This window comes from Culex pipiens, chromosome 1 (genome assembly GCF_016801865.2).
Source record: "Culex pipiens pallens isolate TS chromosome 1, TS_CPP_V2, whole genome shotgun sequence".
In the NCBI taxonomy this organism is placed as follows: Eukaryota; Metazoa; Arthropoda; class Insecta; order Diptera; family Culicidae; genus Culex; species Culex pipiens.
The window spans coordinates 21,773,656-21,800,008 of record NC_068937.1 but is presented as its reverse complement, the minus strand read 5'-3'; the positions used below and the strand labels follow the sequence as shown (position 1 = coordinate 21,800,008).

Here is a 26,353-nt window from a genome sequence, read left to right as displayed (position 1 = left end):
TGAAAAGTTGTCTCAAATTTACAAATGTAACTATTGTTTGATGGTTCAAGGTTTGACGGCCGTTAAACTTTTTAAAATAACTTGTTGATTGTGTTTTCTATTGAAAAATGTTCAAAATAAATAATTTCGTACGAAAAATTGATATTTTTCTCACTTTTCCATGACGTCACCCCTCACTCACACATCTTTTCTCTGCTGATTGAGGTCACCTCTCTCCCACTCATCACTTCGTTCCTTCAGTTGACCCAAGAGAGAAACCGTTCACCTTCCGAGAGAGAGCGAGCGAGCGAGAGAGACCTGTTTCGGCCAACGTTTGTTCGTTTCGTGGTGTGCCCGTGTCAGCAGCCAGAGTAGGCCAGCAGAGAGCTGTGGTGTGTTGTGGTGTGAGCGCGCGCGGGCCCCAGCAGCACACGACGACGACGACGACAAACGAAGAAGAAGAAGCAGGACAGTGCCAGAGTGAGTGCGTGTGTGCAGCAGCAGCAGTCAAACGGAGAGAATTCGCTTTTGCAATCGCGAATTTCGCACATTTCGGGGTGAAATTTGGAGCTGCTCTTTGCGCGGAGGAAACGGCGCACACTTCCGGTGTGGGTGGTGCGTTCGTGGGCGTGTGCGTGCGTGGTAGGTTCCTGGGGGCGATTCGGGATTTCGGAACGGAACGTTCCGAAGAAGGAAGCAGAAGAGAAGAAAAAAAAAGTTCACCACCCTTCCACACACAGAGGAGAGTGTGTGTGTTCCAAGGTGGCAAGTGTGGTGTATTTGTGTGGTGGGTTTCGCGCTCGCTCTCCGTCTCTTTTACTCGCTTGCGCGAGTGTGCGTGAGAGGGAAAGAGAGAGGAGCAGCGGTGGCGGAGAGGAAAAAAAATATGGTGGAAGAACAAGAAGAAGCAATATTTTTCCTTCGATTTCGAGCGACTTTTCGACGGATTTTTCTTCGCTCAGGTTGCGATGAGATTTTCGAAAAAAAATTCCTGCGGGAAACGGAATCGGCCGGAAGTGGAAGAAACGATGTGTCGCTGTGCTTCGAACGGGGAAAATCTGGATGAAGGAAAGAGATCGACCACCCTCTCCCCCTTCCCAACGCAAGAAAGAAGAGGAAGGAGGGCTTTGTTTTTGAGAGGTTGCTGCGACAAAGCTGTCGAAATTTTTTGTGTGTTTGAAGGATTTCATGTGGTTTTGCGGCGCCGAGATGGCCATCTTTTTCTTGGAAACAAGAGTTTTGAAATTTCGTTGCTATCAAAGTTAGGTTGAAATTTTGCTTTCAAAATTTAAATACATAAACAAACATAAAAAATCTCTTTTAAAATAATTCTTTCCGCGTCATTGAAACATATTTCACTAACAGTTTGAAGAAGATTTTAAAATTATTTGTTTGTAGACGTAACTGGAATGGCTTAGAAGAACCACGTAATTAAGTATGGCATTGACTTGCCAGGGAACCTATGAACCGTTAACTGGGAGGAATCGGGACTATAGTGTAAATGGGGACAGCAGTTTTAAGAGAATTTCTTAAAAGTCAGAATAGTTAGGTTGTAAACGCAACCGGAATGGCGTTAAATCATATCGAGAGGTACTATAAGTTTACATCTGTGTTTGGGAAGTGCAATAACAGTGGAGAGTTTTATGCATTCTAGGTACTTGAAGTTCACGTCGGTGTTTGGGAAGCGCACATTCTGTTTGAACGTTCTTGCATAAATCGTGTCTAGCAAACTGTTTGGACGAAACTATCTGATCTTACAGAAACCTGACGCACTCTGGCCTGCGAGTACTTGAAGTTCACGTCCTTGTTAGGGAAAGGGTCTACAACGCAATACACTCAACCCCCGGTGGTTGGTCACTTTTTCGTTTGACAAAGAACTTTGTCTTATAGCTCTATCTGCGGTGTCAATCAAACATTTTTGTAAAACGCCGCATTACGGTGTTGACGTTCCCGTCCGTGTTTGGGAAGTGGTATGCAACGCAACAAGTCATGTAATCATCAACCCGGGCCTGGAAGCAGATGGCCTGGAGCAGAGGGCAGCCCAAGCGGAGGCAGGCCAGCCGGAATGATTGAAGAGGCCAGATCCCTCAGCGGCAGGCTTGCCACAAATACAGATTTTTTTGGCACATACCAAACACTCAATCGAGTATAACTTTAAAGAATAATATTCTTACCAAAAACTGAACATGCCAAAAGATGCTAACAATGGTTATCTTTTTGGCCAATTTAACAAAAACAGCTCAAATTTATTTTAACTGTAAAAAAAAATTCGTTTGTGTTTCGGGCCTGTGCTGAAAAATCTGTATTTGTGGAAAGCCTGCTCAGCGGTGTTCCGATGGAAGGCTATACGAGACTTCTTGGTTTTTTGATACTGGTAATGAAAATGACCATTTGGACAGTATTGGCCACAACCTGACGTGGCCGATGCCCTCAGGGAAGGTTCTCTCGTGGGGACATTTCCGTAGTAACAGTTCAATAGGGCGAATCTGCGTTTGTAAACAAGCTGTCTAGCCCTTATGCTCAAGTGACAGTTCACGTAAGAGGGGGATAGACTGCTTGTTTACAAACGCAGATTCGGCCTAATGAACTGTTACTACGGATTTACCGAACCAACGAGTTTTGGCATGGTTTTTTTTTATACTGGACATGAAAATCACAATTTTGAAAGTGGTGGCCACAACCTAGAGAGGCCGCTGCCTCGCCTAAAGAGAAATTGGGTGAAAATAATAATCTAATTATTATTTTTTTTAATCTATCTAAAGCATATTCAACAAAAAATGGCTTAATTTCAAGAGCTTTTCTGCAAAATATTGGTAATGTGTAACATAACCACCTGCACCTTTTTAAACTGAAGTTTCAAAGTTATTTTTTAAGATATTGCAATAAATTCTAAAAGTTTTTCTCTTCGCAGCTCAATTTTCCGAAAAAAAAATTGGATAGAATTAACGGTCAATTTGAATGATTACAGGGTGGCCACTCAAGTCAGGTAATCGGGAAAAAATCGGGAATTTATCAAAATTCAATAAATCGGAAAAAGGTGGGAATTTGTGATTTTTGGTTGGAAAGTCGGGAATCCCCAGCATGCTTGTTTGAAAAATATTTTCTAACTCTTGAATAGTTTTGATATATTTTGCACAATTTTCAAATTAATATTAATTTTACTCATTTCATCTTAAGCATCTTACTTAAAATTTGAAGTGATTATGGTGGAATGAGTTTGAGCCAAATTTTTATAACATTTTTACGAGTCAAAGTCTGTTCGGGAATCCCCAGCATGCTTGTTTGAAAAATATTTTCTAACTCTTGAATAGTTTTGATATATTTTGCACAATTTTCAAATTAATTTTACTCAATTCGTCTTAAGCATCTTACTTTAAATTTGAAGTGATTATGGTGGCATGAATTTGAGCCAAATTTTTCTAAAATTTTTACGAGTCAAAGTCTGCTATTTATATTTGACTAAGTTTATCAAACATCTAACATTAAACAAAAACAATCAAATTTTAACCAATATGAAAAAAGAGCTCATATTTTTTTTTGTTAGCAATTCAATGTTAAACTAAATTCATTCAGTCCTTTCAAATGTTGCTTCCCACATTTGTGTGATAATAGGTACATGACTATAGACAAAGCTTGATTTTCAGTTTTCGGAAATATCGAAGAAAATCCAAGCATTTTTCGTTCTTACTTTAAAAACATAAAAAAAACTGGTATATGCTTTGAAAATACTTGAAAAAAAAAATTCTCAATAAGGCTGGAAAAAATAAATAAAATAATTCGGTAGTTTTTTTTAAAAGGTCCAATAAACCAATTTTCCAGTTTTTGCTTTTTGGGTGTTTTTGAAACCGCCTTTAGTCAGGTGTATTAAAAAATATCCAACCACCAAAAACTGAAAATTTGGGAAAATTTGGTTTATTGGACCTTTTAAAAAAAAGTTTTTGTCTTTCAGCTATCTTCAGAAAATTATAGAATTTCGAGAAAAAAATTATCTGAGGTTTTAAGTCTTTTCAGTTTTGTTCTATCAAATTATTTGTTCAGTTAAAAAAGCCTTCATTTAATCATAAATTCATTATTAACGTGATACAATATATTCTAAATAGCTTGTAAAAGATTTTACATGTTTTTTTTAAATGATAGGACAATTTGAATTATAATTTGCATTGACTTGACTAAATAAAAAAATGGTTTGAGTTATTAGATATATGTTAGTGATTTTTTTTGTAAAGAAACATTCGTTTAAAATAAAAAAGTGTTATCAAACTGGGTTTTCAGTTAAAAACATACTGACAACTCGTTAAATCGATATTGATCCAAACATTTTATAACAAAATTTACAACATTTTAAAGGAAAAATGTTGAAAATATCTTTTGAAAGAATTCATAGATATATTTAAATTCATTGAAAGAATAATCACTGTAATTATGTGTGAAGCGTTCAATGATAATAACAACACCTTTTTCATCGCCAGTTGAACAAAATTAAAAAAGACTTTCTGTTTGGCATTTTTTTTAAAATAATATCAGGGTGGCCACTCAAATCGGGAAAGTCGGGAATTCGCCAAAATCCGCCAAAAATCGGGAAAAAGTCGGGAATTTATGATTTTTTGTCAAAAAGTCAGGAATTATAAACATGCTTGATTGAACATTAATTTTTTAACTCTTCAATAATTTTGTAATATTTTGTACAATTCTCAAATTGAATTCACTCAATTCTGCTTTAATAACATACTTTAAATTTAAGGTTCTTTTCACTATTTCAATATATTTGAGTATGGAAAAGCTGTTTAAGACATTCAAAATCTTAATTAATATTGGAGTCTTTGACACAGATCTTCATAATATTTTTCATGAATCATATAATCTCTATAAATTTTTGTTTATCATACAAGAGATAAAGTTAATGAAAAACTAATATAAAAATAGAGCCTGATGGCCAGCTTAGAGTTATGATTCTATTTCATTTTGTCACATAGATTGAATATTTGAAAACCGATTCCAACTTGAGTTTGGCAATGGTTTTTTGGTAAATATTTTTAATTGTTTAACTAAATTCTTTAAGTAATTAAAATATGTTGCCGTTAAACTTTTTTTGTGAGTATGGTTAAATTACTACTATACATAAAGCTTGATTTTCAGTTTTCGGAAAACTTAAATATCGAATAAAGTCCAAAATTTAAAAACTTTTTTACGTTTTGAAAACATAAAGAAAATTTTGAAATTGCAAAAAAAATAATCCAAGAAATTTAGAGTTATTGCAAAACTGTTTAAAAAAAATGTCTCTTCAAACATTTTGCTTAAAATAAGTGGTAAAACATAAAATCATATCTAACTGAATGTTCATTGAAAAAAAAAAAACAGTTAAATATTGACCACTAGATAAATTAACATTGATTTAAAAAACAATATCAAAAATTACAAAATTAAAAAGGGAACCAGGCAAATTTTTTTATGAATTTCTTGTCATTTTCCTTTGAATGAATAATTTCTGCAATTATGTTTTAATCATTCTTTGATTTAAAATGATGATGAAGTTAATAAAAAAATAGGAACGAAATTTTCAATTTCAATTTCAATTCGGTTTTATTTGTGAATAATCAATTTACAATGAGTTCATTTAGGTACACAACAGAGTTTTGGTGTTCCTTTCAGCTGTGATTTACATCGTAATTCAATCGAAACATTATTACTTATAACTATGGAATAGACAAGAGTAAGAAAAAGTTTTCAAAAAACTTACAGAAAGGAACGAAATTTTAAGTTCAGTTATCTTTAAGTTTTTGTCATTTCCAGTTGAAACGAAGTATCAAAAACTATACTTTTGCCAATTTAAAAAATAACATGAATCTTATAAGTATTGTTGAACTTTCGATAATTTTTTCAAAGACAAATTGTTTGTGTTTCTACTCTGAATCATAATAATGAAGTTTGTGATGTTTTTTTCAATTCTTGTTAAGTTTCTGTAATTACAAAAAATGCCTATATTTGGATTATTTTCAAATTCATTTAATTTTTTTTTCGGTGGTTAATATTGACTTTTCTTATAGAAAGTTTTTTGTTTGAAATCATTCTTTAGATAAGAAATGCGTGTTATTTGAGCATTCTGGAAAAGTCAGGAAAAAGTCGGAAATTTGAAAATGGGATTTGAGTGGTCACCCTGAAATAAGCTTCGGTACTTTGACTATTTTTTAGAAATTTTGTCCGACTGTTTGTATTCACTTTTTTATAAAGAGTTTTTTTTTTATTTTAAATTATTCTTGAGGTAAAAATGCTTATTTTTTACGAGGATCTGGAAAAGTCGGGAATTTGAGAATGGGATTTGAGTGGTCACCCTGATTAAATTGATTAAAAACCAAGTTAAAAACTCAAGGAGGCATTGAACTATGACAAAACAAACTCGAACTTTTTGTTGATTTGCCTGCATTTTTTTTTTGCAGAAACGTCAGCAATGCATACATTTTGCTTTGTTTCCCAACCTATAATTTAGGCTTTATCAAAACTGTCACAACCGCTATAAAACCTATCAGCCAAAACCAACATTAAAACCACTTAGTCGTAACAAACTCGCCAAACTTGCAAAAAATGTTTAAATTATTTTTGAACTTCGATGGCTTTGCTAACGATGTCACTTGTATGGCTTGTATGAACTTGTATGGCCTTTTCTGCCAAGATGGCGGTCACTCATATTGAATCAGACCACGCGTTTAGCGCCACATTTAAGCATTGCTATTTGGCTGCTTTAAATGCTCTTTTAGGAGCTTTTGATTCTAAGTGAGCTGTTTGCATGCCTAATGGCATTTCTATTGATTTTCACCAGGTTTTATATCTGAGGCATAAAACCTTGTTAAAACTTATAAATAAGCTCTTGCTTATTGGTTGCGGCGAATGCCCAAATAAAACTATTAAGCAATAGAGATGCTACCATAAAACTTTAATAAAACTAGGTGGTGGCTAGTTGGTTTAAAAATGTTGATTGGGTTGGGAATCAAATACGAAAAAGTACGAGTTTGTTTGTTTGTCATAGTCTAATACTTTTTTAACCAAGGCTGTTCGAAAACGTGTTTGACAGTTGCTTGAAACTGTATCGGTTGATTTGAAATCGATTGAAAAATATGCCAAGTTTTCTATTTTAAACTGATTAGAAATTGATTTAAAAAATAATTGTCCAGATTTCGCTTCGCAGTACAAGAAAAGCGGTTTGGTGACGAGAAGTGTTGATGCTCCACTTTTTTTCAAGGGGATAAGGGAAAATCTCCACGGTATTCTCAACCAGCTGTCGCTTGGGGTAGGACGGTTTTTGGGAAGGTATACGGTCCAATTCAGTTCTGAAGCAATCTTGCGGGAGGGGAGTGGGTCTCTTTCCTGAATCCTGATCAATATCCAGAAGAAGTTTTAACCCAATCGACGAATTCAAAAGCCACCAGAAGACACGAAAAGAAAACAAGAAGCTTTACTATTCTTCGCCACCACAAGAAGAAGTAGAAAAAGTGCTGCTTTTACTAATTTCAAGTGTATTTTCCTTCCCGAAGAATAGAGTTCAACACCGTTGAAGCGGAGAATCGATCCAACACCACCCTGGAGTAGATTCCAGCAACAAGAGAAAAATCGAAGCAAAAAAGTGTAATTAGTGTGCGTGCGCCGCGTGTGCGAGTGTGTGTGAGTCTGAAATAAGCAAACAAACGAAGCGCGAAATAGCCTCAAAATCGCCTCAACCATGAATGAGTTCATCGTGGCCGGCAAGTACCGGATCATCCGGAAGATCGGGTCCGGCTCGTTCGGCGACATCTACCTGGGCATCAACATCACGAACGGCGAGGAGGTCGCACTCAAGATGGAGAGCCTGACGGCGCGGCACCCCCAGCTCATGTACGAGTACAAGCTGTACAAGGTGCTGATCGGCGGCGTCGGCATCCCCCACATCCGGTACTTTGGCCAGGAGCGCAACTACAACGTGCTGGTGATGGACCTGCTCGGCCCGTCGCTCGAAGATTTGTTCAACTTTTGCAGCCGCCACTTTACGATCAAAACCGTACTGATGCTCGTGGACCAGATGATTGGCCGGCTGGAGTACCTCCACATGAAGAACTTCATCCACCGGGACATCAAGCCGGACAACTTCCTGATGGGCATCGGGCGGCACTGCAACAAACTGTTCATGATCGACTTTGGGCTGGCGAAAAAGTACCGCGACTTCCGGTCCCGCATCCACATCATGTACCGCGAGGACAAGAACCTGACCGGGACGGCCCGGTACGCGTCGATCAACGCCCACCTCGGCATCGAGCAGAGCCGCCGGGACGACATGGAGTCGCTCGGGTACGTGATGATGTACTTCAACCGCGGCTCGCTGCCCTGGCAGGGCCTGAAGGCGACCAACAAGAAGCAAAAGTACGAAAAGATCTCCGAGAAGAAGATGTCCACGCCGATCGAGGTGCTGTGCAAGGGCTTCCCGGCCGAGTTCGCGATGTATCTCAACTACTGTCGCAGCTTGCGGTTCGACGAGGGCCCCGACTACATGTATCTGAGACAATTGTTTAGGTGAGTTTCTTTAAACTTTCTTTTTAAATTGGGGTTTTAAAAGATTGTGGAGTCCGTATTGAAGCAAATTGACCATCCAACGAATCATCTCGGCGGTAAACTTAGCATGGTAGGTCTGGCCAGTTGAAGATTCAAAACATACAAGGTTACATACTTGTTAAATTTGAAAGAGATTAAGTCTACTTTTCAAAATAACCAATGCGCCGTGGGTTTCCTATGTACAAGGGACCTTTTGAAAAAGTAAGCTAGAATTTCATATTTTTTCTTTATTTTGCTAACAAGTAAGGTTTCTATAAAATTATCAAAATGAAAAATGTAAAGAAAAACGCTAAATACATTTCATGATTACCTTGAACTGTAATGCAATCTTTGAGAGAGTTTTTCGGCTTAAAATTTTACCTAAAATTCAAAGTCCCACAATTGACAGATTTTCGACGTAATCAACATAACTTGTCAACACAATTTTGCTGACTAGACTTAGATAGTTGCCGCGGATATATAGTTTTGTCCAAAATAAGTAGCGGCCCGTGGGTTTTCCCCTCAAATTTCTACTTTTTCTTGGTCACCGCACAACAAAACAACGAATCTTCTTTGCGGTAAACTTTGCGTGGTGGGCCTGGCCAATTGACCCAATTCCGCTTCTTAAAATTCGCCAAAAAGTAATTTTACAACCAATTTTTGATCATTAAAAAAGCATTAAAAAGAAGATTTTTTTCTGAACTTTTTGGTGTAGAGATTTTACTTGTTTTATGTGATTTGGCCAATGTTTTGATAAATGTCAAAGTAAGCTGTATTTTTGACTACCAGTCCCTACATTTTTAGTCAAATGCTTAACAATGTCGCAATGAGCTTTTTTGTAACCTAGAAGCTAATCTTATCATTTCATAGCAGAAAATTTTGAAAACAAGCGAAACATTGAAAAAGTTACAGATAACAGGTAATAAGAAAAACATAAAACAGGAAAAAAAGATGTAAACATAAGATTATATAAAAACATAAAACCGTTAGAAAAAAAAATTTAATACCGATAAAAATTGTCAAAATTTAAAAAAGAACACAAAAAAGGTGTCAAAACAGAGGTCTGGCATGGTTGCCGGAAAATTTGCGTTTTCTTCATAGAACAAATATTTTAACAACTTTTTTAAATCTGAGAAAAAAACATTAAATTTTAAATTAGAGGTTTGCATCCAGGACACTGTTGCATCCTCTGTTTCAATTTAGTTAGCAGTAAGATAATGAAGTCCGTTTTACAGACGAGCAAATTAACCATCCAACGAATCATCTCTGGGGCAAACTTTACATGGTGGGCCTGGCCAGTTGGTAGTTTGAAGCGTACTGAGTTACTGTTAGTGAAACTTGAATGATTTTCACAAGATTTCCGGATTATTCTAAATGTTGTTAAACAGCATTTAAGCAGCCATTATCTCACATTCCAGTTCTGAGGCATGGTTGCCATAATTTAATTTTTTTCTTCTTGATCCCCCTTAAGGTGGTTGGATCCTTCCTCATATTCATATAAAAATTAAAGAGAAATGTAAACTTACTCGGCACGGAAATTATTAATCACATGTAAACTTGGTTGATGTAAACATCAGATCGAATGTAATCGTTGAAGTCACACGTAAAATCATGGTTTTACTTAGGATTTGTTGCAAATTTACATCAAATCAAATCAATTAAATATTAATGATAAATGACGTGCAAAAGTATAACATTAAAAAATTAAAAGTAAATTACATCATTTTCTGTGAGATTTCACAAATTCCACTTCAATTTGTGTAAAATTACACCGACAGAGCGGTAATATTCTACCATCAAACTTTTCAACCTTCCAAAATAAAACATTTTTATCAAACACCTAATGTTATTTCCTCTTAAAAATAGTGTTTTTAGTACCTTTCTAAAAATTGTGTAAATAAGTCGAATTTTTGAAAATTAAAATTTTTAATATTTCTTCCTTTTGGTGTAATTTTACATAAATTGATGCGGGGAAAAATAAAATCAACTGAAACAAATGACATTTTTTGTCAGATTTTTAATAGAAAAATCTACACAGCAAAAAAACGGCAAGTTGAAAATTTATCGATGTAATTTTACCTACCTTTCCATGTAAATTTACCAAAAATAATTGAGTAAAAACGATATTACATAGAAAAATATAAAAATCTTCCCTTTTTCTGTTGTGAAATTAATCCTTTTTTCCATCCAGAATAACCAAACGATTTTCTGTGTGAAAAGCGTGTGATTTTACATCAGAAACCGAGTAAAATTACACAGGCGTGATTAATTTTTCGTATTTTGCTATTGAATTTTATTTAAACGCACAAATTTAAGTAAAATTACATCAAAACAAATTTCAACTCGCAGAATGTTTCTTTTTCACCTTTTTTAAATTATTTTTTTATATTTTTTTTGAATTTTATTAAATTTAAAAATTGGCTGAAAAAACACGAAAAAACTAAAAAGCAAAAAGGTAGAAAAATAAGCCTAGTACTGAGCAGTTTTCTAATATCTTCAAAAATTTTAAACCAAGACTGACATTTTAAAAGGGCGTTATATTGAATATCTGGCCTTTTGAAATGTTATTTTTGATTTAAATTTTTTGAAAATATTGTTTTCGAAGAGATCGGAAAATTTCACGAATGTTTCATATTTTAACATTGTAAATCGGACCATTAGTTGCCGAGACATCGACGTTAGAAAATGGTGACTTGGAAATCATCAATTTTCATGTTTTTAAACCTTTGCATGGCAATATCTCAGCAACTGAGGGTCATATCAACAAAATTCAAAAAAGCAAAATATAGAGAATTTTTTCAGCATTTCAAAAATATTTTTTTCTAAGGTGGGCAAATATGTGCACTAGTTTGAAAAAATGGAAAACTGCGACTATTTTCAAAAATGTCACCTAAAAATGGCTATAACTTGAATACGGTGCACTTTATGAAAATTTCACTGAAGTACTTTTTGATTGCAAATTTGATCTTACATCGAAAATTGAAGTTGAAAAATTTTTGCGACAATATTTCGATTTTTTGAAAAAAATCAGTATTGATTAAAAAATTCATAACTCAGTCAATGATTTTTTGCACAACCTGGAAATTTCTGAAAAGTTTGGCAAAACTAGTGTTTTTTGCAAATCAAGTTTTAGTGACAAAAAGTTAAATAAAAAATCACCAAAAAAATTTTTACCGTGTATCATTTTTTTTCAGTGTAGTCCATCTCATACCTACAACTTTACCGAAGACACCAAATCGATCAGAAAATTCCTTTAAAAAATACACAATTTTGAATTTTCTTATATCGTGTTTGTATGGCCAGCTGCCAAATTTGTATGGAAAATTATATGGACAAACTAATGAATCAAAATGGCTTCATTGGGCCATACCGAAGGCACCAAAAAAGTTTCAGTCGAATTAAAAAATACAAAAATTAAAATTCTAAAAAATAGACCGATTTCGTAGAGAATTGCTCTACTATCAAAAACAAACATAAATAAAAAAAAAGAATTCAAATAAAAATACTAAAAATGAAATAAGAAAAACATAGAACAAGAAAAGTAAACTTTTTTGTAGAACAAAAGTTGCTAAAATTTACCAAAAATAAGAAAAAGTATTTGGTGAGTTTTCACGATCATTCAAATTGACAGTTAATTTTTTGATTGGTGAATTTTGAAAGAGAATTATTTCTGTTTTTTGTGCTTTAAAACGGCGAAAAGATTTCAATTGTAGATGTTTTGCTCGGTAGAACATGTTTATTTACTGTTTCTATCAAAACAACATTACTTCAGGAGAGATTAGTGGATTAATGAATGAATGAAATAGTAAGAGTGTGGTACTGATTAGGAAACAAGCTTAGTCGATTTAGTGACGTCTTTGATAAGCAACGTGATGGCCTTCGTCGTGGAGGGTAAAACCTCAAGTGCAATCAATTTCACGTAAAATTACAGTTTAACGTTGTAAAATGAGTAATTTTCGTCTACTTTTCAAGAAACAAGGAAGCAAAAGCCTCAACCTCGCCGCACCATCTCTCAATGCTCCGAATCCGGAAAGCCGGTTTTTCGCCGTGTCCACAGTAAAAAAAGTATATTTTTTTAAGGTTGAACATTTCGTCTTTTACGTGACATTACACAAGAAAAGTGGTAAAATTACACATTCCCACATGTAATATTACCATGATTTTTGTTTACTGTGTGCCTCCCTCACAAAGCAAAGCAACGCAGCCCAAGAAATGGCTTCCAGCAGCAGCAGTTTCGTTTCATTTCAAGATTCAAGCGCAGACCAAAACTTTTGGTGGTTGCCTGTAATAATGGCCACAGCCAGCTGATGGTGGTGGAGGTGCCCTTGACACAATTCGTTCACCGTCTTTTCTTTCTCAAACCAGCACAGACAACACACATACGAAATCACTTCTGGTGTTTAAGAGTGTGCTTGTGCTTTGTGTTGAACACGGAATTTGTTGGGTGCGTTTTTGTTGATCGTGTGTACACGCACTATTTGGAAGCCTTCGAAAAGCATAAACAATCGGTTTTTGCTATTGAGGTTTCGAGAAATAAAATGGAGTAAATTGACGGTAATTTTACATGAGGGAATGTGGGGAGACTCTGTGTAAGAAAAAAAAATAACGTAAGATTACCTATGAAAGTGTGTAAATTTACATCTTTATGTATTTCCGCATAAATTACGGAATTATTAAATCCAAAAAGAGGTAATATTCAACCTTCAAAAATTTAACTACACAACAATAAAAAAAAATCGTGGTAATAACTTCATCTGGGAAGGGGTACAGCTTTTATGTCAGATTTTTTTTTTATTTTTACCTCTGAAAATGTGTAATTATACCACTTTTCTGGTGTCAGTCAGTCAGTCTTACTTGAGGTTAAATTACATCATAAAAGAGGTGATATTCAGCCTTCCAAATGTACAAAAAAAAATGACTGTGTACACGGGAAAAAAATCATGGTAAAATTTCATCTAAAAAGGGGTACATCTTTTATGTCAGAAAAAATGTGTAATTTTACCTGATGTAATATCGCTTTTTCAGTCTAAATTGAGGTATTTTAAACATTTTTTTGCTGTGTAGGTTTTATTGTGTATCTAAAAAAATGTTTAATTTTGGGAGGTTGAAATTTGGATGGTTCAATATTACCTCTTTTTCGATGTAATCCTACCTGAAATTATGTGAAAAAAGTGCAATTACAAATAACAAGATGTAAATTTACATGTTTTAAAAGATAACTGCACAATTTCTGACACAACATTCGTCCACTTGCATAGATGTGACCTTATCATGATTTACTTTAAATTTAAATTTTGCTTTACCTGCACAGAAAAAAAATCATGGTAATATTACATCTGGGAAGGAGTACATCTTTTATGTCAGAAAAAAGGTGTAATTTTACCTCTGGAAATGTGTAATTTTACCACTTTTCTGGTGTAATGTCACTTTTTCAGTCTAAATTGAAGTAAAATTACATCCTAAAAGAGGTAATATTCAACCTTCCAAAATTAAAGCTTCCAAATTTACATTATTTTTTTCTGTGTGTGACAATTCCATTCACAAATCACGAAAACAGTTGAAATCTGAATGTGTTCCTCCTTTTTGCATTTTAGTTTTAATTTCGATTAAAATTTAAAATTTTGGAAATTATAATTAAAATGTGTTGAAACAAGAAAATTCCTTCATTAAAAAAAATATTTCCCGTTCAATAAATTTTTTGTAAATTTCAAGTAAAAAAATATCAAATTCTTAAAATCTTAAATTCTAACATTTTAAGGTGTACACAGTAAAAAAACATGTTTGTAAAGTATCTGGGTTTAATTAAGTTAAGCTTAATTTTACCTTAAAAAAATAGTTAATTCACTACTATTTCAATCTTTTACTTTTTTATGCTCTAATTTCAGAATTTTACACAGTTAAAAAATTGAAATATGTAATATTACATCTATTATGATGCAATATTACAGTCCAGACTCGATACCTTAAGTGAAATTGCCTTTGGAGTATCGAGTCTGGACTGTAATATTTTATCATGAGAGACATCCCTAAATAAAAAAAAACTACTGTGTAAAGTTCTCAAATTGCATTTAAAAAGTAAAACAAATATCTCAAAAATCTAAATCTGTACTGAATTTTTCTACGTTTGACATAAGAAAATTTCTTAATTTAAAAAAAAAATATTTTCCATTCACTACAATTTTAATTCTATCTGGGAATCGGAACATCTTTTATGCCAGAAAAAGTTAAATTTCATCTTTTAAAACAGGGGTGCCCAACCTTTTAGCCTTGCGGGCCAGATCTGATTTTTCTAAAACAGTGGCGGGCCGGAACTAATATTTGATAAAAGTTGAAAAAATAAGTTTTTTTTATGATTGGGTTCTTTTAAAGTAAATAAATAGAAGAACTAGTGTTGCAAATAGGATTCATATATCTTGATTTAAAGAATGAAAAACAAAGATAACTTTCAAAAATGTGTTTATTTGACTTATTTCAATTTTTGTTTGTTTAAAATTGTATAGTACAATTACCTTGATATAATATTTAAAAAATACAATTTTTGTGCAATTTTTGTTAGTTTAATTTCCTAAACACTACAATGTAAAAAATAATGAGACATGGTAAAATTTATTCAAACGAAACTTGGATTCGAATATCCTTTATAAAAAAATAAAACTTTCGCGTTGTTGTGCACCTTTATTCAAATATTTTTTTTTAATGATTAAAAAAACACAAATTTAAAAAAGTAAAAAAATAAATGATTTATTTTTTTTTACTTTTTTAAATTTGTGTTTTTTTAATCATTTTAAATATCTTTTTTTCGCTATTCTTCGAAATACAAAGCTTATTAAAAATATATTTTTGCTCCCTAATTGCTTGACTCATTTTGAGAAATTTTTTAAAATTCAGTATGAATAATTTGCATTTTAAAGCTTTTCTCAAACTGAAAAGTTGTTCTGGAAAATACATTAGTTTTTGCTTACATATTTATTTAAAAAATAGAAAATAGAAAACAAATTCAATTTGAAAAAAAAAAACACAGTTAAAACTGAAAAATATTTAAATTTAATGTCTTTTATACATTTTTAGACAACAATCCAAGTTTTTTCATAAATTTCAAAAAAAATCGAAATGGACAAGTTTTTAGTTTATAAATATCAATAATAAAATTATAAGAATTAAATTCAAACTTGAAGAATGTTGTATAAATATGTTAAAATTTGATCTCAAGCTTATTTTGTTTATTTCAGACAACGGAAAAAAACGGAATCGACGTAACACCTTATAATGTGGCCCTCTTAAACCTTGCGGTTTCGTCAACGGATCCACAGGCGTGTATCGTTCTTTTTGCGACAAGACTCCGCCTCCCGGGTCTCCTAAGTGTGAAGGTATGGGCACGGGGAGAGGGCACCGAATACCTATATTTACACTTAGAATTTTTTGCGTCCGCCCCGGGATTCGAACCGGCAACCTCTGGATTGTGAGTCCAGTGCGCGGTCCGATTGATCCACACAGGCAGACAATCAATTTATTTATTTAATATTTCATGAACAGTCCTCAGGGCCGGCCATAGAACTATTTTGAAAAGCCGTCGCGGGCCGGATGAAATGGCTTCATGGGCCGGATCCGGCCCGCGGGCCGGACGTTGGGCAGGCCTGTTTTAAAATGTGTAAATTCACCACTATTTCAGTGTTTTGCCACTTTTTTAGTCTTTAACTTCAGTTTAACTTTTCAATGCTTTAATTTTAGAACTTTACACAGCAAAAATAAATAAATTTGGAATATGTAATATTACATCGATTATGATGTAATATTATAGTTCAAACTCGATTACCCTAAGTGAAATTGCCTTTGGAGAATCGAGTCTTGAAAGAAATCTCTGAATAAAAAAAAATATTGCCAAATAATTGCGTTTAAAAAGTAGAAAAAAAAAATAAATTAAAATCTTAACTGAGTTTGTCTACTACGTAAGTGTAACAGCTCCTCTAATAATGTTCAAAGTTACACATTTTTCATGCGTAATTTTACTTTTTAAACTATTTTTATCTTCTTTTTGTAGTTTTAAATCAATCAATAAAATACAATTTAAAAGAATAAAAACTGTTTAAGAAAACTAAACATTAAAATGTAATCAATAAATTTACATATTTTGTGTGTAATTTTACATAATCCACATAAATTGCCGGAAAATTCCATAAAAAAATTGGTAATATTGGTAATTGGTAATGAGCTGTGCGCACGTCATTAATTGACAGTCACGTTGATCCATTTGATCCAACGACAACAACAAAACCCTGCACAAAAAAGGTGTTGGCTCGTGCATCGGGATATCTCCTCAACTCTGGTACAAAGTCCAACTTTTTGTTTTGTCGCAATTTCGTCGCACTTTCGCCCAGCGGTAGACGAAATCAACAACAGCAACTTTGACGACACAATTTAAAACATAACCTCGAAGGAGATTTTTTGTTTGGGCAATAAAAAAAAATCATGGTAAAATTACATCATATTTTTTGTTTGCGCGTAATTTTACACGTTTCACATAAATTGAGGTAAAATTACGTCTAAAGAGAAATGATATTCAATTTTTTTTACTGTGCACCTTCACGGTCAAATCAATTCGATTACCCCTTTTTACGAGCCTCCGGCCCCAGGGTCGTCGACGTAATTTCCTTGGCCTGGTGTGGTCTTCAAGGAGTCTTAAGTTTAGTCCTTGTGTTACAACCACCCAAACTCGAATATTCATTATCAGGCGCGTTGGTGTGTTGTGTTGGCGAACACGACCGTGACCGAATTACGGGTACGAGGTGGCAGAGACCGCGTTGAGGACGGGGGAATTAGCACCTGATTTTACGCGACCAACACGGCAGCGCGCCAACGTAACGCGTGGAATTTATTGATTTTTGTTTTATTCTTTTTTTGCTGGGTTGATTTTGCGAACCATGTTCAAGTTGTTGATTGAGCGAGCTAATTGAGTGACGTAACGACAGATGATAATTTTGAAATATTTGAAAATCTGTATTTTATGAATTCAAGATGGATTTGGGTCTGTTTGAAGTAATAAAATCACTTTCAAAGAATCGTCTTTTCGGTTAACGCAACGCAGTGGGCCTGGCCAGTTCTGGATATTGACCGTAACAGACTCATTCTTCCTCAAGAATTCTTTTGTTAGGTTGGTTAACATTTGAAGAAGATGTCACCTTTAATTAAAACAAAATTTGCTGGTAATTCGTCGACGTGCCAACCAAGCAACGATGCTATGAAAAAGGCAACAATTCTTGAAGAAAAAGATTTTTAAAGTTTTGTAAATACATCAGGTGCACTTAAAAACAGTTCAGCAAGTGCATCGTGTTCGCTGCTCGCGAGAGGGGGGCATCTCGATGATCTTGAATGTGCCAAGTGCGTTCGTTATACACACAGTAAAAAATTGGGTAATTTTGGAAGGTTGAATATTACCTCTTTTATGATGTAATTTTACCTCAATTTAGACTGAAAAAAGCTGACATAAAAGATGTACTCCTTCTCAGATGTAATATTACCATGATTTTTTTCTGTGCAAACTCAGAGTAGTCAGAGTCTGAAGGTTTTTCCACAGCTCGACTCTTCCGTTGTCGCCGCCGCCATTCGTCATGCTTGACAGCATCTCGCCAAACAGTTTTGAGACTTGGAATTGAATCGGACGTAGAAAACAAGTTTGTTTATAATTGTTTTGTATTAATGAAAATAACAAAATAACAAAAAATCACGTTTATGTTACATTTGGAAATGTTGGGAGACTTTGTGTCCGAAATTTGTGTAAGTTTACATCTTTTTGTGTGTAATTTTACTTATTCCACATAAATTGAGATGAAATTACATCGAAAAGATGTAATTAACACAAATACTCTTCTCATAAACTAGTTACTTCAGCTTCAAACTGTCCTCTGCTGTTGTTGGACCTGCAGCTGCACCTCGTCATCAATTTGAGCTGAAAACTGGTACTCTGAGTGCTCGGAAATTGTAGAAGGCACACAACTCCACACCAATACACGAGTTCGAAAACAGGTCCGGCCTCCACACGCTCACACTCACTCTCAAACTTGTTGAAGAACAGAAAGAAATAAATATGAAACGACGAAGGGAAACAAAACAATTCCGAGTGCATCGTCAACGCAAACCGACGACAGCTGATTCTCTTTCTCGTAGCTGCTCTCTTTTGAGTCGAAACTACGCCATTAAAAAAGGTCGTCCTTCTCTTCCTGCTCCAGCAGTGTTGATAACGAAATTGATCGCAACTCTGAGACGCAATCAAGAGGTGTCAACACAATAACAAATTGGGATTTGTCAACTGAATTTGTCGATTTGTGACGCATTTTGAGCTTTGTTATTAATGAAAAACACAGTTAGAAAAAAAATCATGGTAATATTACATGCCTTCTAAAAATGTGTAAATTTACCAAAATTCCATTGTAATGCCACTTTTTCAGTCTAAATTGAGGTAATATTACACAGAAAAAAATCATGGTAATATTACATCGGGGTACATCTTTTATGTCAGAAAAAATATGTAATTTTACCTCTGAAAATGAGTAATTTTACCACTTTTCTGGTGTCACATTTTCAGTCTCAAATGAGGTAAAATTACATTAGAGCAATTCTCTACCAAAACCGGAAATGGATTTTATTTGTATTTTTTGATTTGGCTCAAACTTTGTGGGGGCCTTCCCTATGACCAAAGAAGCCATTTTGCATCATTAGTTTGTCCATATAAATTTCCATACAAATTTGGCAGCTGTTCATACAAAAATGGTACGTAAATATTCGAAAATATGTAACTTTTGAAGGAATTTTTTGATCAATTTGGTGTCTTCGGCAAAGTTGTAGGTATTGTTAAGGACTATTTAGAAAAAAATAGGTACACGGAAAAAAAAATTTCCCGATTTTTTTATTAACTTTTTTTTCACAAATACTCAAATTCCCAAAATACGTATTTTTTGATTTTCGAGATTTTTTGATATGTTTTAGGGGACAAAAATCCGCAACTTTTGAGCTATAGAGAAACATGGTCAAAAAATCTGCCGCCGAGTTATGATTTTTTGAAAAACTGGTGATTTTTGGAAAAAATCGAAATTTCATGCATAAAATTTTTTTGACCTCATTTTTTTATGCAAAATTGAATTTGCAATCGAAAATTACTTTACAGATTTTTTGATAAAGGGCCCCGTTTTCAAGATATAGCCATCGAAAGTTTCATTTCAGCGAAATATTTGCAGTTTTTCGATTTTTAAAAATAGTGACCATGAGTGACCATCTCTAAAAATATTTTTTTTGAAAAGTTCAGAAAATTTGCTATAAAATTGTCTAAGAGACATCGAAGATTGGACCTCTGGTTGTTGAGATACAGCGGCTTAAAGAAAAAGAAACACGAAAATTGAAGTTTTCTAAGTCTCACCCAAACAGCCCACGATTTTCTAATGACGATATCTCAGCAACTAATGGTTCAATTTTCAATGTTAATACATGAAACATTCGTGAAATTTTCCGATCTTTTCGAAAAAAATATTTTGAAAAAAATTAAATCAAGACTAACATTTCTAATGGGCATAATATTCAATGTTTGGCCCTTTTAAAATGTTAGTCTTGATTTAATTTTTTTCAAAATATTTTTTTCGAAAAGATCGGAAAATTTCACGAATGTTTCATGTATTAACATTGAAAATTGAACCATTAGTTGCTGAGATATCGTCATTAGAAAATCGTGGGCTGTTTGGGTGAGACTTAGAAAACTTCAATTTTCGTGTTTCTTTTTCTTTAAGCCTCTGTATCTCAACAACCAGAGGTCCAATCTTCGATGTCTCTTAGACAATTTTATAGCAAATTTTCTGAACTTTTCAAAAAAAATATTTTTAGAGATGGTCACTCATGGTCACTATTTTTAAAAATCGAAAAACTGCAAATATTTCACTGAAATCAAACTTTCGATGGCTATATCTTGAAAACGGGGCCCTTTATCAAAAAATCTGTAAAGTAATTTTCGATTGCAAATTCAATTTTGCATAAAAAAATTAGGTCAAAAAAATTTTATGTATGAAATTTCGATTTTTTCCAAAAATCACCAGTTTTTCAAAAAATCATAACTCGGCGGCAGATTTTTTGACCATGTTTCTCTATAGCTCAAAAGTTGCGGATTTTTGTCCCCTAAAACATATCAAAAAATCTCAAAAATCAAAAAATACGTATTTTGGGAATTTGAGTTTTTGTGAAAAAAGAGTTAATAAAAAAATCGGGAAATTTTTTTTTCCGTGTACCTATTTTTTTCTAAATAGTCCTTAACAATACCTACAACTTTGCCGAAGACACCAAATTGATCAAAAAATTCCTTCAAAAGTTACAGATTTTCGAATATTTACGTACCATTTTTGTATGAACAGCTGCCAAATTTGTATGGAAATTTATATGGACAAACTAATGATGCAAAATGGCTTCTTTGGTCATAGAGAAGGCCCCCAGAAAGTTTGAGCCAAATAAAAAAATACAAAAAATAAAAATGGTCGAAATCGGCCGGTTTTGTAGAGAATTGCTCATTATAAAAGAGGTAATTTTTAACCTTCCAAAATTACACCTTCCAAATTTACATTATTTTTTTATTGTGTACTTCATAGAAGAGATCAAAAAACAAAGTTTTACACCTTTCAAATTTACACACTTTTTACTGTGAAGATAAACTGATTAATTGATTTGGTGTCTTCAGCACAGTTTATGATGTTGGTTAAGGCCATTTTGAAAATAAAAAAAAATCAAGGAGGTATTACACTACATCAAATTTTGGATATTTATAGTGAAAAAGAATATTTTTAATTCTGATTAAGAATTAAAATTTTCCATGATTTTGTAGCAGGCTTTTCGTTGCATAAATTTAAAAACGAACTTAGAGCAAACAAAACAACATAACTAATTTCCCAGTAAAACAAAAATTATAATATTACATTTTTTATTTCAGAACAAATGTGTTATTTTTCATCTAAAAATTTGTACGTTTACCACTTTTCTGTTGTAATGCCCCATATTTCACTTCTAAATTGTAGTAATATTACACCATTAAAGTGGTAATAGAGCAGTTCTCTAGGAAATCTTTTTTTAGAATTTTAATTTTTGTATTTTTTTAATCCGACTGAAACTTTTTGGTGCCTTTTTTGGAAGCCATTTTGCATCATTAGTTTGTCCATATAATTTTCCATACAAATTTGGCAGCTGTCCATACAAAAACGATGTATGAAAATTCAAAAATCTGTATCTTTTGAAGGAATTTTTTGATCGATTTGGTGTCTTCGGCAAAGTTATGGATATAGACTACACTGAAAAAAACGATACACGGTAAATAAATTGGTGATTTTTTATTTTATTTTTTGTCACTAAAACTTGATTTGCTAAAAAACACTATTTTTAATTTTTTTCATTTTTTGATTAGTTTTAGAGGACATCAAATGCCAACTTTTCAGAAATTTCCAAGTTGTGCAAAAAAATTATGAAGTTATGAATTTTTGAATCAATACTGATTTTTCAAAAAATCAAAATGTTGGTCGCAAAAAGACAAACATTTTAAAAGGGCGTAATATTGAATATTTAGCCCATTTGAATGTTTGTATTATATTTTAACGTTTTAAGTATTAAAACACAGTTTTGACCAAATCCTTATATTAATTTTTATTTGTTTTATTTTTCACCATCGTGTTCCCCGGACAATTTTACATAAGAATCACTGTAGAGTTTCTCACATATAAAAACCGAACTATGCGGAATTCATTCCTTTTTGTTGAAAAGTACACCATGTACTTCCAAGTGCTGCGCAAAATCATACTTTTTTCAGTAAAATCGCTGTATCTCGCCAATAGTTCATTTTAGTTTGAGGTCTTCATTGATTTTTATGTAGAATTGTCCGGGGAACACGATGGTGATAAAATAAATCAAATAAAAATTTAAGGAATCGGTCAAAACTGTTTATTAATACTTAAATCATTAAAATATAACATTAGCGGGCATTTAAGGGTTATTTTTTTATTTTTTACGAATTCCTTGGACAGCTTTGTATAAAATGCAACCTGTAGAAAGTCCTTTGCTCAAATAGTTGCAAAGTCATGATTAAAAGAAAAAAGTTTTTTTTAGAAAATCGTCAAAAAAGAGGGCGGTGCCATAAGTAGAACGATGGTCCAATCAGCACCAAACTTGGGATTTCTATTAACTATCGATAGATGATCGTTCCCTCCAGGTTTGGTCCAAATCGGTGAAGGTCGAGTCCAAAAGTGTACTAAGTTGAGATGAAATTACCCATAAAGTAAAAAAATAATACACAAAATATTTGTTTTTTTTTTGGAAATTTTTAAAATTTCCATAATTTGAAAAATGGGTAACAAACGAAGCGAAACTTTGAAGGTATTTTAACTATACAAGATTTTGTTTGTGAAATACTTTAATTTTCACAAACTATCGTATTTTTCCGAAAACATTCAAATTGTAATAATTTGCAATATGGGTGTCAAACGAAGCGAAATTTTGTGAGCATTTTCACTTTATAAGATTTTTTTTTATTCTAATATTTTCAAAAATTAACGTTTTTTTGGAAAGAAACTCAAATTTGCTATTCTGCATGTATTTTCATGTAATTATATTTTTGTACTCTGGTTTTCACAAAATAAAAACGGTGTTTTGTTTAAATTGGAGTATTTTCGAAAAAATATGGTATTTTTGAAAATTTTAGAACAGTCCAGACTCGATTGTCTGAAGGCCTTGGACATTTTTTTGGGTTTATAACTGTTTTGTGTGACTGTACTTATTTCTCAAAAATTGAGGTAAAATTACATCTGAAACAAGTAATATTGAACCATGAATGTTTTAATCTTTCAAAATTATTTTTTTCTAAAATCTGCAAGTCTGACACAAATTTAACTTTCTGATAACTTCGCTGCCGGCCAGTTGGTGTTGGATTGTAAAAACATACTCAACAATTTAACTGACTTTTTTTGTCAAACTTCAACAGGTTCCTTTCCAATGCATTGATCCAATTATTGCAAGTTTAAAAATCCAAGCAAAAAATCCCTAACAAATCGAGTAAAAGTGTCACCAAGAGAAACCGTGTTGATTTTTACAAAATTTCAGACAAAGTCTGATCAGCTTCACATCAAACTGCTTTCAAGTAAAACAAAAATGTAAGATTCATAGACATGCGTGTCTTGAGTCTCGAGTTGACCCCATTCTTTTGAAAGGAGGGGAGAAATGTCTATTTCTAGAAGGGATGAAAATTGTGCTACTAGAAAGAAAGTACCCCTCCCTTCGGTAGCTATTATTGATCTAATAGAACAGGTGGTGTGTCGTTGTCGCTGGCGTGAATCCCTGAAGGAGTCGTGTCACCCCCGAAAAAGTGTTGTGACACTCATTCATTCGGGAGGACAAGTAGCTGCCAGAGTTGCGATGTGACACGATCGAAACAAAATATGATGGGAAAACGGTTTTCGGGTTGAGGGTAATTGTAGCAAATTTGGACCATAATTAATTTTGAAATGATTTTTTTAAGGTCGTTGAATCTTCTGAAGATGCGTTGAAAAGAGAATTGTAAAACGTGTAATTTTACATTAGTTACAATTGAATTTCACTTTTTACACAACATGTATGTAAAATTACACGAAAACGAGGTAATATTGAACCATCCACCTTTTCAACCTTCCAGATTTAAACAGTTTTTCTGTGTGCATTTTAACCACTGTAAATGTGTAAATTTACCACCCTTTCGATGTAAAGTGGCTTTACAGCTTGATTGAAGTAATGTTACATGATTCAAGATGTAATATTACATAATCAAATTTTACACCTTTCAAATGTACACATTTTATTCTACTATTGTAGAGATTAGAGACCGACCAGAAATGTGCGTTTTTTACCTACTTAACGTAATTTATGGATGTGCCCTCATAAGTTTAAATTAGTTCAAGTTAAGGCACAACCACCCCAAACTAAAAACTTTTGCCAATTTTGCCGATCCATAAATATTCGTTTCGAATCATCGCCGTGGGAAACTCGACACAAGTGCGGTGCCACATGCACGTGTGAGTGTCACCCAAATTTACACACACTCGTACAGAGTCGTCCCTTGTGGGAAATTTTCAATATTTCGCTTCGGCTCATATGTTTATTTATTAAGCTCGGCGGGTCACACTCACTTGAGTTTCGTGTGATGGATTTTTGTTTCGTCGATTTTTTTAAAGTCCTATTTTGGTGACTGCATGTTTACTGTGAAAAAATAAAACATAACAAATTACATTTTGGAATGAGGAAAAATTTTGTGATAACGATCAAAAATGTGTAAATTTACATCTTATAACGTGTAATTTTACACGTTTCACATAAATTGAGGTAAAATTACATCGAAAAAGCGGTAATATTCCACCGAAAAAATTTCCGCCTGTCAAAATAAAAGCAGTTTCTTACTGTGTGCCCTCAGTCGACATGACATTGAAAATCGACTTGCGCGGCCGACCGACCCGGCAGCACCAAAAGTCGCTCGAAGCTCGAACTTAATCGTCGACGTGTGAGGTGTATGTTTGCTTGCAAATTTGTCCTTGGTCTTGGCTGTCTTGAGCGGGGGTATGCGTCGCCGTGGGTAAAATTACGTTTTTGTTGAAGGAAATTGGAGTCTTTACAGGCTTAGTTCAACTTCAAACTAAATTTTTAAATTGAGAATTGAAGTAAAAAAAAGATTTTTTCAATCAGTATCAAAAGTTCATGTTTCAATAATTGAAGAGTTGATAAAACTGTTTTATGGATTTTTTTTAATTTTTATGAAATTTAATGATAGAACCAAACACAGGAATGATACACAGTAAAAAAACCATATTAATATTACATCTGGGAATTTTATCTCAGAAAATGTGTAATTTTACCACTTTTCTGATGTAATGTAACATTTTCAGTCTAAATTTAGGTAAAATTACATCATAAAATAGATAATAAACTACACCTTAGAAATTATCACCATTATTACTGTTTTATTTTGTTACGCAAATTTTAAGCTTTTTTACAGAAATTTTTAAATATTTTCAGGACGGTTTGTAATCCGGCTATGAAATTATGGAAAAATAGAATCTAATTTGGACTCGTCTTTGGACAACAAAAAAGGCAAAACAAAATTTTGTTTAATTTTTTTATATTTTTTTTAAACTCTTTTTCAGAATATGTGATTTTTAATCTTTATGCTTCAAAAAAAAAAAAATCACAAATTCAAGTTATTAAACAAATTGTTAAATAATTTGAAATCAGATTTTATTTTTTCATAATTTTATAGCCGGATTACAAACTGTCCTAAAAAAATTCAAAAATTTCTGTACGGTAACAAAATAAAAAACACAATTTTAAAAAAAATCTGAGAAGATGTTTTCGTGGTTTATGGATGGTCCCTTAATATTTTTCTCTAAAAAGAAATCGATCAATATTATGAAAGCAGATTTGAAAAACTTATCAAAAACAGCTTTTGCTTCTGTTTTTCGAAGAATCCAGCTGTTCTAATAAATATTTAAATGATTTTTTTTAGGAAAAAGGAAATTTTAATGATCATTATTTTTAAAACAATATTTGGAAATAAACCTCAAAAATTGAGAATGATACAAGTTGTATCAGCTACAGTAAAGTCTTATACAAATTAAACTTTCCCATAATTTCGCTGCCGGCCACCGGTTATTCGTTTGGAGAGTGCATTTTAAACCCTTTTTTCAATTTAATCTACAAAAAACAAAGCAAAATTATATTTTGACGGTTGCTAATTCAACAAAGGTTGATGCAATCCTTAACAAACAATCATAAATCCACGTTACACAAAACC

General features: G+C 33.0%; 1 protein-coding gene across 3 annotated transcripts in view; it reads left to right on the top strand.

The window, feature by feature from the left end:
- Positions 1-340: 340 nt before the first annotated feature.
- LOC120420228 (casein kinase I-like) overlaps positions 341-26,353 on the top strand; it is a 50,004-nt gene continuing 23,991 nt past the window's right edge. The window contains exons 1-2 of one of the 3 annotated variants that reach the window (XM_039583217.2): positions 341-621; positions 7,511-8,514. In XM_039583217.2, the coding sequence (XP_039439151.1) occupies positions 7,691-8,514 (824 nt within the window). In that variant the 5' untranslated portion in view covers positions 341-621; positions 7,511-7,690. Of the gene's footprint in view, positions 622-7,499; positions 8,515-26,353 lie in introns of those variants that run through there. The other 2 variants (XM_039583216.2, XM_052711671.1) reach the window with 2 other exon arrangements.